General features: G+C 51.8%; 1 protein-coding gene across 1 annotated transcript; it reads right to left on the bottom strand.

Moving 5' to 3' along the window:
- Positions 1–603: 603 nt before the first annotated feature.
- On the bottom strand, positions 604–14317 carry BLM (Bloom syndrome, RecQ helicase-like). The gene is made up of 17 exons (XM_010143930.1): positions 14193–14317; positions 12495–13204; positions 11632–11808; positions 11294–11412; positions 10094–10207; positions 9309–9407; positions 9055–9203; positions 8079–8185; positions 7181–7341; positions 6543–6738; positions 5948–6138; positions 5184–5331; positions 4641–4840; positions 3696–3888; positions 3390–3512; positions 1907–2114; positions 604–787 (listed from the first exon to the last, which is right to left on the bottom strand). Exons 1-17 carry the CDS (start codon positions 14285–14287, stop codon positions 604–606), a joined length of 3174 nt encoding a protein of 1057 aa, XP_010142232.1. The 5' UTR covers positions 14288–14317.
- Positions 14318–14726: the final 409 nt, after the last annotated feature.

Raw genomic sequence — 14726 nt, 5'->3', positions numbered from 1 at the left:
CACCGGTCTGGGATGCTGTGGCCTTGCACAAGACAAGAAAGTGGAAGCTGAGGGCAGCTCCGGTGCCCTTCACCGCGGCTGTGACAAGATCACAGTTTAAAAAAGGTCCAACTGGAAAAAGCACCCTCAGGGCAGGGCTCAGCTGGGGCCCTCCAGCCCCAGCCGGCAGGCAATAAACTTGAAACTCACCTGTTCTTAAAGCTATTCGCTGTCTCGGCGAGCAGCCCCAGCCCTCCTGCTGCCGAAGGTAGCTCAGCAGAGCAGCTCTGCCCTTCTTCCACAAGCAGCAGGGGAGAAGAAGGGGAGCAGCTCAGCTTTGGGATGTGCAGCTCCAGGAACCGCCTCTGGTTGCGGTCTCAGGCATATCCCCGAGGCAGTACGGGGAGTGTGGTCAGGGAAATAACAGGGTTTCTAGAACCAGTCAGAACTCTGGTTTTACAAAGAGAGGGCCAGATGAACTTCTGAGGTTAAAAATATTTATTTAATGGGAGTTTTTGTGCTTGACGAATGCACAATCTCGGAAGGTTTAGCAAACAAAACACAAGTTTAATGAACAGTGATTCCATGCTCGGGGCAGGGCTGTTCGCCATGGCCCTCCCCTGCCTACAGCACTGAATAGGAAGGCTGAAGGAACTGCCTGTTCCTGGGTTTCGGTGGTGCCATCATCCCCAGCTTTCCAGCGGCTCCTCGCGGGGTGCTCACACTGTACGGCGCCGAGCTGGAGCCGGACGAGGCTGGAGCCTTCGAGCCAGGCGGCCGTTTGGTCCTTCGGTACTTGCCGTAACCCCTGCAACATTCAGAGAGAATCCCGAGGTGTGGCCAGTTCCTGCTTTAGCTGCCCCGTTCCCCACACCCGGCTGCGCTCTCGGCCACCACCAGCGCATCTCCTCAAGGACTACGCTGTCATCTTTTAAACTGTATTATTTTTAATATACATGACCGAAAAAATATCTTTGATATGTAAATCGAGTGTGGCTGCTGCTCTGGCATTTGCCTCAGGGTGAGAAGCAGCCCAAAACAGGACAGAGAATGCTGAGCCACCCCAACTCCTATTAATCCAATCAGAGAATCAACGTGAAGAGACACTTTGGGGTCAAGGGCAGGTAATGATGGGTGTTTTAGTAGACCGGACAGTGAAAAGGGTAGGAGTCAAACAGCCTGAGCTGGGAACTGCAGCTTCTGCAAAAAGCACAGATCAGGATGAGGACAAACAGGGTGGAGGAGACATCAAGTTTCTGCTGTCACCCCCCGCCCCGTGTTTCAAGAGGGTTTGGGGAGGGCAGAACTTGCCCAAACATTTGCTCCTTCCTGCGTTCCCCTTCACCACCAAATGCTGGAACAGGGGGTTGACTCAAGGGATGAGGCCCAGCCTGGCTCCTTCGCCACCCCACGACAGCTCGGTGGGGTATTAGCCCTAGATGCTCCAGAGGAACCAGGCTCCGGGATCCCCACACCGCTCTTGGTGCAGGCGCTGCCTTCGGTGGTACCATCAGAGGGAGAACGTGGATTGAGGGACTGGAGACTGAAGTTCAACCATTCCATCAAGTCCTTGCAGTTTTAAGACCTTTTTCTGTTTCCAAGCAGCAAATCCCATCAGCTGCTGTTGCTGCTTATGGCAGCACACCCAATCTAGTGCCAGTGTCTAGAGGCAGCCAAGAGGGAGAAACAAAGGCCCATGGCTAAATACCCTGCCTCACCAGGGCCCTTCCAACCAAAACCACCACAAAACCAAAGCAGAGCAGTTGTTACCAGGTACCCGGGTCATTTCCCAGCCTGTACGGCTCAGAAAATGATGGATGACCGTCATCAGGACAATACAGAGGATGACAATGAAGTTCCAGGGTGGAATGACATCGTCATGCTATTCTGGACCAACAGAAGTCACAACCAACCACGACCAACGTACCCTTTGGGGTGAAACTGCTGGTTACCACCATTACTGCCCTTTCTCCTCTTGGATTCTCTGAGGTTTGGCGGCCTTTTCCTCTTCCTTTGCTGGTTTGCATTATTGCAAAAATAGCTCGAGGTGATAGCTACATCTCCAGCTTCCTCGTCGCTCTCAGGCGAGCCGGAGCTTCCCACAGCTGTGTCCACGCTGGGGCAGGTGGCATCTTCTGCAGACAGACAGTGAGTTAAACCCAACGCCATGGAGACACAGCCTGGGCCAGCCAGAACCGAACCAAAACACCTGTCCTTGCTGCTCAGACCCTGCTCTGCGCAGTGCCCCAGGTCAGCTCAAGGTGTTCTGCAGGGTGGTGTGAAGCAAGGACAGAAGGTGGCTGTGGTTTGTCTCATGGCCAGTCTGATTTTCTCTAGCCCAGGGTCTTGTCTCAGCAGTTCTGGTGACACTGGGCTTCCCACCTGTCCACTGTCCCCCACGTCAGCTGGTAAGAGTGATGGAACAGACCAGAAATAGCACAGTCAAATACGGCACGTGTTAAAAACAGTGTCAGGAGATGCTGAAAGGCTCAGAGAGCCGAGAGTGAACGTGAGTCACTTTAAAATCGCGGGCCCCGCTGTCAGTCTGGTAGCCAGGCTGTATTAGTCTCGTTACCTCGCAGGCTCCACGCTCTGCTCACTGAAGCTTCCACGAGGGCCGTTTCAGAGCTCAGCTCTCCACCGAGCTGGACGTTGTAGGTAAGAGGAGAGCTGTGCCCAGGCATTGTAACTCACGACCACCCCAACCCATAGCTTTCACGCACCCAGCTCTGGAAGTTCCACACAGCCGAGCAAGGGCCGGGCAGTGAAGACCTGCCCTCGCTGCCCCCAGTGATGGTGATAAATCAAAGGCAGTTATTGATTATCTGCCCAGCTACAAGGGAGCTCCACGCAGAGGAGACAGAGGCGGAAGAAACACGCAGGAGGTGCAAGACCTTTACCTGCAAGGTCAGAACTCTCATTATTAACAAACACGTTACACAAATGCCACTACCAGGGTGGGAGCAGAGCAACTGGCTTTGTTCTCCTCTTCCTTTTTTAGCCTTTCAGATGCTGAATTTAACTAGTGAGAGAAAATTCTTCACTATGAGGGCAGAAAGATGCTGGCACAGGCTGAACAGAGAGGTGGTAGATGCCCCACACATCGCTGGAAGTGTTCAGGGCCAGGCTGGATGGAGCTCTGAGCACCCTGCTGTAGTCGCAGGAGTCCCTGCTCGCTGCAGGGGGTTGGAATGGATGAGCTTTGCAGATCCCTTCTGACCCAAACCGGTTTGTGACAGCAAAGACCTTTGTACGTTCTGAAAATGTGCAATTCCTCCCTTTTGGTAACCGTTAACTGCCAGAATTAGTTGTTGGTATTTAAAACCAGGTAACTTTTGAGTGAAGCTTCTGACAGAGGAGGAGCGAGGGTGTTAACCAGGAGAGTACCCGGGGGTGCAGAGGACACTGACCTGCGCTGGTCCATTCCGAATACTTATCCATCACTTTAATTATTTCTGCACCGTATTTTTCCAGTTTGTCTTCTGTGACGCCATCAATCTGCAGCAGAACCTCCGCATCAGACGACAAGGTTTCTGTAACGTGACAAAGTGCCGATTAGACACCTCAAAGGAGCGAGTTGTTTTTAAAGGAGAGAGAGCTCTGGAACCAAGCGCTCCTCCCAGTCCACTCCGGGCACCCTTGCGGGAGGAAGGCTCGCCTCAGGCAGGATTGCTTCAAGCACAAAACCCAGTCCCAGCAGTGGGGAGCTGTCGTACCTGCTATTTTCTTTAGTGTCGAAGTACTGAAAATATTGAAGTAATGGACATCAAAGATTTTCCCAAGCGTTTTGCACATGTCTGTAAGCTCCCCAAGGCACTTTTTGACCATCTCTTCCCGCTGGGACATTTTGGCCAGGGAAGCCCTCTGCCTTCGGATGGTGCTGGCACTTTCTGTCTCGTGGAACTCCACCTGGCAAATATACCAACAGTAACTCCTGTTCTGGAGTTACTGCAGAGCAGTGATGGAAGAGTGACAGATGACACAGGAGAACAGTGAAGGAAACCAAAAAAGCATTCTTTGATGGACCAAAAAACGCTATTTACCCCCTATACAGTTTTTAAATGATTCCTTAGAGGCACTCGGCCACCCCTGAGTTTCTCCTACAAAGACCTAGCAGAGTACACACTCCACGGGGAAATCCCAAGAGCCCGGGATTTCCAGAGCCTCAAACAGAGGGCACTGGGTCTGATGGTGAGGGCTCTGCTCCTCTCCAAAGGCAGCACGAGTGCAGAGGAGGTGCTGCCACAGACAGTTCTGGGGCTGGTCCCAGAATCTCTTGAAGTGCATTTTCCATCAGAGCTCACCAACGACTGGGAAAACACAGGGCAGAAAGGCAGGAGGTAGCACTGCAGCTCTGTCCTTAGCCAGCAGGGCTGTGCTGGCCATAATTTCCCTTCTCATCAGGCTGGAATCAGACAGATGGGGAGAAGAGAAAGATTTAACCCCCTCCGATGCCTCCAATGCCTCACAACATTATTTCTCGTTCAGTATTCTCGACATGGTTGGATTCCGTTCCCCATGTCTGCTAAAGGCTGGTTCCTGTAGTTCAGTGGGTCAGCGGGCGATGTTTGAACCGCCCAGGGTATGTGCTGCACAAAATGGGGGCACGTTTTCGAGAACAATACGTTCAGCGAAATGAAATACAACAAATAGTGACACACCTGCAGGGATCCATCGAGCACAGCCTGAGCTCTCTCCCCCAGAGTCACGTACGCTACCGCCTGGTCGTTCGCTGTGATGTACAAATCCTCATCCAGGATCTTGTCCAAGACCAGCTTTCTGAACAGTCTTTCGACGTTATGCCGGGAGTAGGCAGCTCCCTTCCCAAATATCCCAGACTGAATCTTGGCGCTCGTTTTCCCTGCGCAGCACAAACAGCAGGGTTAGCCCTCACACGTGTGTCTTTACAGGCCCGTGAGAGTCCCAAGGGTGCTCCACAGTCTACGCAGTAAGAAAATAAATCACATTTAAGCACCAGAAACTTCCAGGCACCGCCAGAAAACTAATCACTATGGCAACCTGAAACAGGTTAAAGCTTTAGTCTCACTTATTCTGGATCATTTCCCACCGAGACACTCCTGGGAAGAATAATTTGGCAAAATACCTCTCCTGTTAAAGCCCCTGGTCTCGCGCAGCCCTCCGGACCTGTCAGGGATTTATGCGCCACGTGTGTGTGGTGCTGCTCCCCAAAGAGCAGTACTTACCCAGGAAGATGTCCACCATCATGTTCAGTGTGTATCTTCCTGACCCTGCACTCCGCATTCCGTTTGTTCGTCTGGCTGGCCCACAGTGCTCCTGTACAAATCTTATGATGCTCTTCACCTCATCTGTCACATTTCTGGATTTGTAATCCTGTTAAAACAGACCCGACCAGGAAATGACGCTGTGTGTTCTGTCCCAGAGCAAGTGGTTCCTTGTTCACGACTGAGCTTCTTCCAGTCACGGCTTTGTTCCAAACAGACACAGGGATTTTCTAGCTACAGCGACCCAACAGCCCCAGGAATTCTGGCTCTGGCGATGCTCTGGAAGAGGCAATACCGCACGCCAGTGGATCACTGCGTATGATCTCTGCTGTGCTCCCCTCTGGCCGTGGCGCTCGTGCTGCTCTGGCAGCTCGGAGCTGCCCTGACAGGAGGCAGAGGAAGGGCTCTCCCAGCAGCTGTTCCAGGGGATCTGGTATCAGCCCCTGACTCCCCAAGCTCTGCAGCCAAAAAAACTGACACTAAGGAACCTCCTTTTGCCTCCTTGGTGCTCCTGACAAACAGAAGAGTCCTCAGTCCCTGGCCAGGCTGCGGAATTCTACTCGCAGTTAAAACCCGGCCACAGCCCAAGGCACCCAGCATCACACCACCACAAAGACATCTCACTCACTTCCTCCATCTCCTTCCTCCCCAAGGGCCGCGTTTTCTACCGCAGCTCAATGCAATAGCAGTTGAGCACCACCACAAATAAGAGCTGTGACTTTTACCTTCTTCCTACTGCAGTTGTCACAGATGACGTCGGGGTGGTCTTTACAGAAGGTGGGGTTGAAATCCGTCTCCCCGAAGTAGGCCAGGAGCTGAATCCTCCGGCAGTCCACCACGTTCTCACAGTAGTGAACCATGCTGTACAGGTTGTTGAAGTGGGTCTGTCTCGTGTGGCAGTTCCCATCCTTCTCCACTGAAAGGCAATAAATTTGATTGTGCATGTAGAACCCGCACCTCTGCGTTATCAGACAGACAAAACACAATATTCTTCTTCGCTCAAAAGAACTGAGGAGGTTTGTACGGAACTAAGCGAGGACAGCTTGTACTGCTAAGGTTTTAACGAGCGGAGAAGGGAAACAAGACGGGAACGACATGAATAAGAGGGAGAGATATGAAGCAAAATGTTTTTGACTAAAATTAAGTGACAAAAGTCTGTCGCTGCAGGAAGCCATTCAGGTGAAGATGCACCATTCTGCTGTCCCTGCAATGCCCCATTGCAGGTGGCACTTCTGAACGAGAAAATGATGGTCTAAACGGAACAGGGACTAAGTTCAACATCAGTATTGTCTCCATCAAGTTCCAGCCACAAGAGCTCACTCAGTATCAGTCTCCGGAGCCTGGTCACGTCGCTGTAGCTGTAGAAGAGCAGGCAGTGAGACACCTCGCCGTCACGCCCAGCCCGGCCAGATTCCTGGTAATACCCCTCGATGGACTTTGGGAGGGAGGCATGGATAACGTAGCGGACGTCGGGTTTGTCAATGCCCATTCCGAAGGCAATGGTGGCACATATGACCTAGGGAGGGAAAAATAACAGGTTACTCAGAGTGGCACCAAAAACTGCTTGATGGGGATGATGGGACCGGGCAGAGCCCAGTTCCAGCTGGAACGCTGCAAGACGAGCACAGAACAGCACAAGCACCTCTCCTCGCGGAAGAGCTCTTCACACAGAGGGAAAACTCCAGGTTTGAGTCTTAACGAGCAGCTCAGCAGCGTGCCCAGAGCCCTTTTGGGAGCCCAGCACCGCTCAGCTCCTTCCTCCCGGAGGGTCCCAGCTCGGTGCAGCGCTGCAGGCCCCTGTTTGTAACCCCTGTGAACCGATGGCTATCGCGTTCTGGCAGCTCTGGGCAGATTGGCGACACCGCCTCCAACACACGACTTCGCTGTCATTTACGAGGCCAAGAGGGATAGAAGTGCTCCAAACTCCGCTCCCTTTGCCCCCGTTGCTGGGCCCTCACCTGGCACCCTTCCTGGTTGATCCATTTCTTCTGCACGAGGTCTCTGTTGGAGTCGGTGAGGCCAGCATGATAGGCCAGTGCAGCAAGACCCTCCTTCTGCAGAATAGCTGCCGTCGTGTCACACTCGTGCCGTGACAGGCAATAAATTATTCCAGAGTCATCTGCAAACATATAGAAAAAGATTAGTGCTACCACACAGCTTTATCCCCTTTCACTCACTTACCAGTCAACCCCGGCAAGCAAATACCTTCACTGCAATAGGGAGAGGTTGGGACGTGTAATAGTAATAAAGCTTAAAAGGCATTTTATTAATATCAGTTTTGCTAGGTTTTCTCCACCCAATTTCCTAGTTTTTTGGGGAGACAGAAACAGGAAGGTCTCCTGCTCAGCACTGTGCAATCTTAGGATTTAAAATACGTGAATAAATCAAGGGCTAGAGCAGTTTTATCGATGATACACAAGGTCACAGCCCGGAGAAGCTGTGACAGGAGCCTGGTGTGGTCAGCTGTAGCAGCAGGAGCTCCAAGAGCAAGCCTGGAGTGACAGGAATCCCTGAAGGTACTGTCAAGGGGAGCCACAGATAAGCAGACCAACAGAATTAGACACTTAAAGCAGCACAGATATTAGATGAGCTTTATAACCCTGAAGGCACGCTGCTAGAAGGTCTGGCAGCCTCCAGAAAGAGCATTCCCCAGCATTCCCATGATTTACTTTTCCCATCTTAACTTTAGGATGCCCATAAATCTGATTCCTGTTATCGGTAATTCCGCTTTGCCTCCAGCTTGTTTTGTTTCTGTAACCCAGCAGTCGCTGACAGGAGGGCCCAAGCCGGGGGGTTCTCACAGCACTACAGAAGCCTCAGAGGAAGGCGGGCAGGGCTGCGCCGCTCAGTACTCACGTGGATGGTTCTTTTTAATCCACTCCAAGCAATCCATTGCTACCTTCTTTGGCTTCTTGGGCAATACGTCATATTTCAAGTTGTGCCTGTTGAAGCTCATTGTAAACCTAAAAGGTGACAGTCCAGGGGTGCCCGTCAGCTTTACGGCTGTGTTTGTCCTTTCCGCGAGCTACGTGTTGACTGGATGGAGCGGCCCAAGCTCAGCTGCCTACGACTTGTTCTGCACTGTCTGCCAAGGAATTGTTGTTCCACTCTGCCCACAGAGATTCACAGGTCTAAAAGACTTCGCATCTAAAATTGCTGGTTTTTCCCTGGGGCTGTGAAATAACCAAAGCTACGGGACACCGGTGGAAGAAATGCCCGTAAACCGAACGCGAACACGGTGGCTTCCCTCGCCCTCCCTTCCCTGCTGAGTATGAGCATCCCCCCTTGACTGATCAAATGTGCACAGCACAGTGTCACTCCCTCCCCCTACCCCGAAATACATGTCTAGTGTGTGAAATGCTGCTGAGTATGAGCATCCACCCTTGACTGATCAAATGTGCACAGCACAGTGTCACTCCCTCCCCCTACCCCGAAATACATGTCTAGTGTGTGAAATGCGAGAAACCCGAGGGTTTATTTCCCGTCATGTGCACTGAAAACCCTGCAATACAACCCAGGCCCAGCGGTGCCTCGTTATCTGCGTCACTGCCACTGCTAATTAAAAAATGCTTCCAGCTTGTGCACTTTCCCAGCAGCCTCATGGAGAGCTCCTTAAAACCCCACTGGTGTGTTCTGTCAGTGACAAAATTATACTGTTTTCCATTAATTCCTTAATTGTGCAAGGAAGAGTTGGGCAAGCTTTTTTCTCCTGACTTTAATATTTTGCATGTAACCTTTTCAGTTGCTTTCTCCTTCAACCAGACACAACCAGCCTGGCGTTTCAGATGGACACCTAACACTTTTCTGACTTCACCACAAACAAATAACTTACACTTGTGGTTTCAGCATCTCGAGCTGGTTCTGAATGTCCTTCTGCACCCTGGGGTTGGCAGTGGCAGTGAGAGCCATCATGGGAACAGAGCGGAACTTCCTGCGGAGCATGTTCAGCCGTTTGTAGTCTTGGCGAAAGTCGTGACCCCACTAGTTTAAAACCAAATTGAAGCACAACTGAGTCAGATGCTCCGGCTGAGCCAGATGCTCCAGCTGAGCCTTCTGCCACTTTGAGAGCCAAACCCAGGCTCCTACCTGGCTGACGCAGTGGGCCTCATCGATGACGAATCGCGCCAGGAGCTTCCTGTCATAGAGGTTTTCCAGGGCTGACATCAGCCGGCTGCTGGCACAAACCTGGGCACACAGCCACGAGCCACATCAGAAAGCCTGCTACAGAGCTGAGGGCCATCGCCTCCCTGCACAAGGACACCCAGACACGTGCTCTGTCCAGCACAGGTCACCCACGCTGCACAGGTAAAGCCTAAAGGCCTGAAGAGGACGGCAGTTGGCTTCGTTCTAACTGGCAGCAAGGCAGCTGGGGCGGCATTGCCACCAGGTTCGAGGATCAGCTACCCAGAGGTCCTAAATCTGAGTAAATCTACATGACTTACGTCATGAAAGACAATGCTGAGGACGGAAACGTGACCAGCCCACTGAGAGTCCTCTCTCCCGGGGAGGAACGTCAGTGTTAAAGGCAGCATAACTAAGGCCAAGGCCATCTCTGACAACCACCTATTACCTGGGCAGCGACACGGTTTTTCCCTGTATTGCCCTGTCCAGAGCGGCCTAGACCCAGCAGCTGCTTGGCACCAATTAGCCATTAACTGGCACAAGCAGTACAAGACCCCGGCAGATGGGCAGGGGGCTGTTGTAGACCGCACAATCACTCTGTTCTTGTTCTTGGTTAGTTACTGATCAAAATGAGTCACATCTGCAGAGTCTGACTGAACTACCCAAGAAATGCCAGACAATTTCTTTCCCCAGAGCCTGCTCTGAAGTCAGTGTTTCCCACTCCTGCACAGCTCCAGTCGAACACAAACCTTCTCGGGGGTAACGTACAGAAGTTTTATGACAGGATCCTTCTTTGACAACTGCATATATATTTTGGAGGCATCAGCATCTGTCCTGTCACCAGTCAGATAGGTTGCAGCAATCTGCATTAAAAAAAAAAAATACAGCATGGTAATCCACACAAAACAGAAGAACCTCCAAACGCTGGAGGTTGCTATAAACCAGATAAAGCAGCTGATGCATTTACTGTCCTCAGCGAACACATCATTTTCAGAGCTTCTTTGGGTAACTAGAGGCAGCAGCGGAACCCCCACCCTACAGCACAGAACTTCTCTAACCACAAAACCAAATTCTATTCTTCTGCTCCCAAGGTCTACCAGCCAGTGGCTTCAGGATTCATCTGTTTGCTTTGGACTCTCATCTCCCTCCGGCACAAGGCAGCCACAGCTCTGCAGAGGAAACCCCTCCTGCATCCACCAGTCCCCAGGAGTCTCCGAGGCAGCTGGAAGAGCCGTGGCACCCTGCGCCAGGGAGGGTCAGGAGTGGCCAAAGCGCAGTGCTGAGCAACAGCCACGAAGTGGCAGAACCATTGGAGGGCCCTGCCTAGACTAGCAAAAACTGTAACTTGATGGGAGAAGGATTTGCCAGAGCTTTGGGACCCTGCGTCACAGGCCCTCAGGTCTCATGCCCCAACACATCTCTGTACTTCTGCCTTAAAGTGGGTTACTCACCTTTGTTTCCCCAATCTCGCCACCTCAGTTACACACTACAGATGGAACAGCTACCTCAACGTGGCACAGCAGCTCCTGAGTGGGCAGCCCCAGGAACACACACTCTCTGCACTGACAGCCTTTCTCTGGGTATTATTCTCTAGAAAAGTGGAACATCTCCAGAACCCTCCAACTCAGGAGCTGTTAGTGCTCATCTCTGTCCCAGAGCCAGGCTGTTGCTGTTTAGGCATCTAAACACAAGGTTCAGAATCCAAGTTATCAGGCATCTGTACCTCAAAGCTAAGCTCCAACAGCTAACACACTCACACATTAATAAATGTGGCAATTAGATTGCCAAGATCTTCAGGTTCATCTCATTTAGTTCTTCCTCGCGCACCTTCACACTTCCCACCTAATTAATTCTTGCAGCTTAGAAGTGAGACACAAGATTTGCAGTAAAATGTCGGATTTCTAACTCGCTCAGCTGCAGTTTAACTACACAAAGCTGTCTGAACTTACATCTAAGGTCTTCAGTTTCTGAACCTGGTCTATTATCAGCGACCTCAGCGGGGAGATGACAATAGTGACTCCAGCAGAGACACATGCGGGTAACTGGTAGCACAAGCTCTTCCCACCACCTGCAAGGACGAGAGCACAGTGAGTGTTCAATACCAGAGGACAGGGTGACAGTGTGGAGAAGGAGCAGAAGAGGGGAGATTGATTTCATACTTCCCATCACACAGACACAGAAGGAACTTTTCCCTGGCGCAGAGAAAGAGAAGAGTTTCTCTCGGGCCCTGCAGAAGTGGCTCCAGGTCTCCGTTCCTCAAGCGCGTGCGGTCAAGTGAGACACCTACCCGTGGGCATTAAGATGAAACAGTCCTCCCCCAGCAGCGTGGCGTTGATGGCCTCCAGCTGGTTTGTCCGAAAGCAGTGCAAACCAAACTTCCTGTGGAATACAGTCATCATTTCTTCAGAGTGGGAAAATTTTGTCCCCCTGAAACGTTCCAGCGCAGGGTTATTCAACAGCGGATCTGGCAGCCGGAGAAAAGGAACGTGCAGTGAGTGAGGACATCGAGATGTGCTACAACTGCTTCACTGCAACAGGCTTAACCAGCACTTCAACCTTTAAACCTTTAAGACTCACATCACCACTTAACAAAAAAAATAAATTGGATCAATCTAGAATTTACAACCAGCCAAAATGCGAATGTGGATTAGATGTAAGTTCTGGAAACAAACTTCTCTCCCAGGGCTGTAAAACACAGTCTGTCACAGGCCGCAAGGGACAGGGCTCGCCCCCACTGTGGTACCCAACAGCAGGTGCTGGGGAACCCACCACAAAGCTGAGAGATGAGTTAATGGTGTCACCAACCGCAGATCACCCCGTCCCACCCCTGCCCAGCGGGTTTGAACATTTTTGCATATCAGCTAAAGCTGTTGTACCGCTCTGAACAAACAGCTGCAGAACTGCTGGTCAAACGCTCTAGCTCCCGATTTCAGCAGCCCCATCTTCCCAGCACAGCAAAGAGTCAACAAGTCTGGCCACAACTGGCAGAAAAAACCCAACAAGATGACTTTGCAAAGAGAAAACAAAAGGAATTTCCACGGAAACAAGAGGCGGTGATGGGAGCTGCAGTAAGTTACTTGGCCTTAGGTTGAAAAATAAGTAAATAAAACTTGAAAAAGGGAAGGAGTGATAGAAACGAGCGTGAGCTACCTGAGCAGGGCTTTGCTGCCGTTGGAAAGCTCAACTTGGGAGCAGCAGGAGTGGACATGGCAGCAGGTCCTTTGGCTCTGGACATGATCTTTGACAAGATCGACTTGGCAGGTGGCCCGTCCCTGATGGGCTGATATGACGGTGGCTCCGGTGCTGAGACGTTCACCGAATCCTCCCAGTCCTCATCAAAGTCATCAATATCAAAGTGATCGAGGTCAAAGTCTGTGTGATCCGTGCCTGGGATACCAGCAGGGGCTTTGCTCTGAGCGCTCAGAGCTGTGCTCGTGAAGGGCCTCTCCAGCAGGCGATGGCTCCCACCGCTGCCCACACCCGGCTCTTCGCACCAGCTGCGGTCGAAGGACGTCTCGGAACGGCGGCTGAGGGGAGCCCCCTCTGTGCCACCGACCTTGGACGACGACAAGGCTGCAGCTCCGGGACAGGGGATCTCCACAACACTTTGCTTTGAAGCATAAGAACTATTTAAGGTTTGATTTCTTGGGGTAGAAAAATTGCTTGAATTAACAGTCCCGGAAACCAGAGACGGGGGGGTGGTGGGGTTTGGCGAGTTCCTGTCAGAACTGAAGCTCCAGTTCAGGCCAGTACTAGGACGTGCAGGGGGTCCCCGCCCCACATACGCCTTCCAGCTTCGTGGAGAAGTGTCACGTGTGCAGCTTTTGTTCAAAGGCACAGAGCTAGCCAGCAGCTTCCTCCTGGGAGAGACGGCAGGGAAGGAAGAAGGCGAAAAAATATTTAGTCATGAGCAATGATTTGTCAAGTTCTACAACAGACAGCACAGAGTTCTGTTTCTCCCCTGCTGAAATACTGGCGGGTGGTGGGTACAGCGGATTCCGTGCCACTCGGTTTCACAAACAATTCAAGAAGAGGGAATAATACCAGAACACAGTTGAACAGAGTAACTACAAAATTACCACAGCTTCCATGCAGACAGAAAATAAAGCAATTCCTGGTAGGGAGGAACCGATCCAGGCAAGGCAGAGCTTAAAGAAAACCATAGAGATCCTCAGAGAAACAAACCTGAAGTGAAAAAAGTAAAAATGTGCTTGTCCCAAATGATCCCACAACCCTGGAATGGTTTGGGCTGGGATGTCTTCAGGCGTTTTCTAGCGACTGTGTCTGACCACAGCAGTAAGAGGAAATAGAGTAAATTAGTTTGCTGGAGAACAAGCTCACAGTCCCAGTCCAGCAAAAACCCCAACCAACCCCCGGATCTCAGTATCTGTCTACGCCTGGTGGCAGCGGGAGACGCGAAGCTGAAGCAGCAGGTTGCAGTAGCAACAACCAGAGGGAAAGACACTGAGTACAGGGAGATGAGAAGTCAGAATCCCAGAGTGTGGCTCGCAGAGAGGGAATATCGATCAGTGCCTGTGGTCACAGGGACCCAGGTTGACAGCCAATAGGTCACCTCACCTCACCCTGCTTCTCTGGAAGCGTCTGGAGCCAGGCCCCTTCTGGAGAAAGATACAGGGCAGCCTGTGCCTCGGCTGCATAGGAACGAGATCCCTTCTCTGGCACACACTGGGGCTGTAACACTTCCAGCACTTGGGGGGCTGTTTTCCCCCTCGTTCCATCAGCGATTTTCAGCTTTTCCAAAACCCTTCTGTATTCCTGGCGCAATGGAGCCACCCGCAGGCGCCACTTCCCACAGAGCTCAGCGAGGAGGCTGCTGGAGGAACCCACCTGAGGTCTCTCTGCTGGAGAAGGGCCTTGGCACAGGACAGTGACTCCAGCTCGCACAGCGGGATGGAATCCACCAGCTCGCAGATGGCCTCCATGACATCGCGGAGTCCCTCTTGCAGAGGCTGGCCTTGCTCTGGGAGAGGAGCTGTTTTAGCAGGCGGCGGTGCTGGTTGTTATTAGAGTAGGTACCAGGGGATATCACACGGCAATAATCAAGTCCAAATCATTTCCTTTCCAAGTGTCTTTAAAAGCCCTTTAAAAGCTTGCATAAAGCAGCTGTTTCTGTGCACGAGCTCCCCTCCTCTACACAGGTTTTGCTCTTCCCTTTTAATAACCCACCGCCACAGATTTTCCAAACCTCCACACAGCTCTTTCAAACTTATTTCCAAACACACCCAGGCTGACAGGTTTTGCATGCCTCAAGTCACCCCTGAGGCTGTGCAGCGCCTGAAAACCCTGTTCGGGACACAGTCCCCACTTCCCCGGCCTCACCGGTCACTGGTTGTTAGTGCTCTCGTCTCACGAGGGATACCC

The sequence above is a fragment of the Buceros rhinoceros genome, unplaced genomic scaffold (genome assembly GCF_000710305.1).
Source record: "Buceros rhinoceros silvestris isolate BGI_N320 unplaced genomic scaffold, ASM71030v1 scaffold44809, whole genome shotgun sequence".
In the NCBI taxonomy this organism is placed as follows: Eukaryota; Metazoa; Chordata; class Aves; order Bucerotiformes; family Bucerotidae; genus Buceros; species Buceros rhinoceros.
Note: the sequence above shows the minus strand (reverse complement) of the source record. Positions and strands in the feature narration are given on the sequence as shown.

Coding starts and splice junctions, on each gene's coding strand:
- BLM (XM_010143930.1), bottom strand. CDS start 14,287: ATGGAGGCCATCTGCGAGCTGGTGGATTCCATCCCGCTGTGCGAGCTG. Junction 5,332..5,947: donor ACAACTGCAGTAGGAAGAAG/GTAAAAGTCACA, acceptor CTGTTTTAACAG/GATTACAAATCCAGAAATGT. Junction 3,889..4,640: donor TGCTCGATGGATCCCTGCAG/GTGTGTCACTAT, acceptor TATATTTGCCAG/GTGGAGTTCCACGAGACAGA.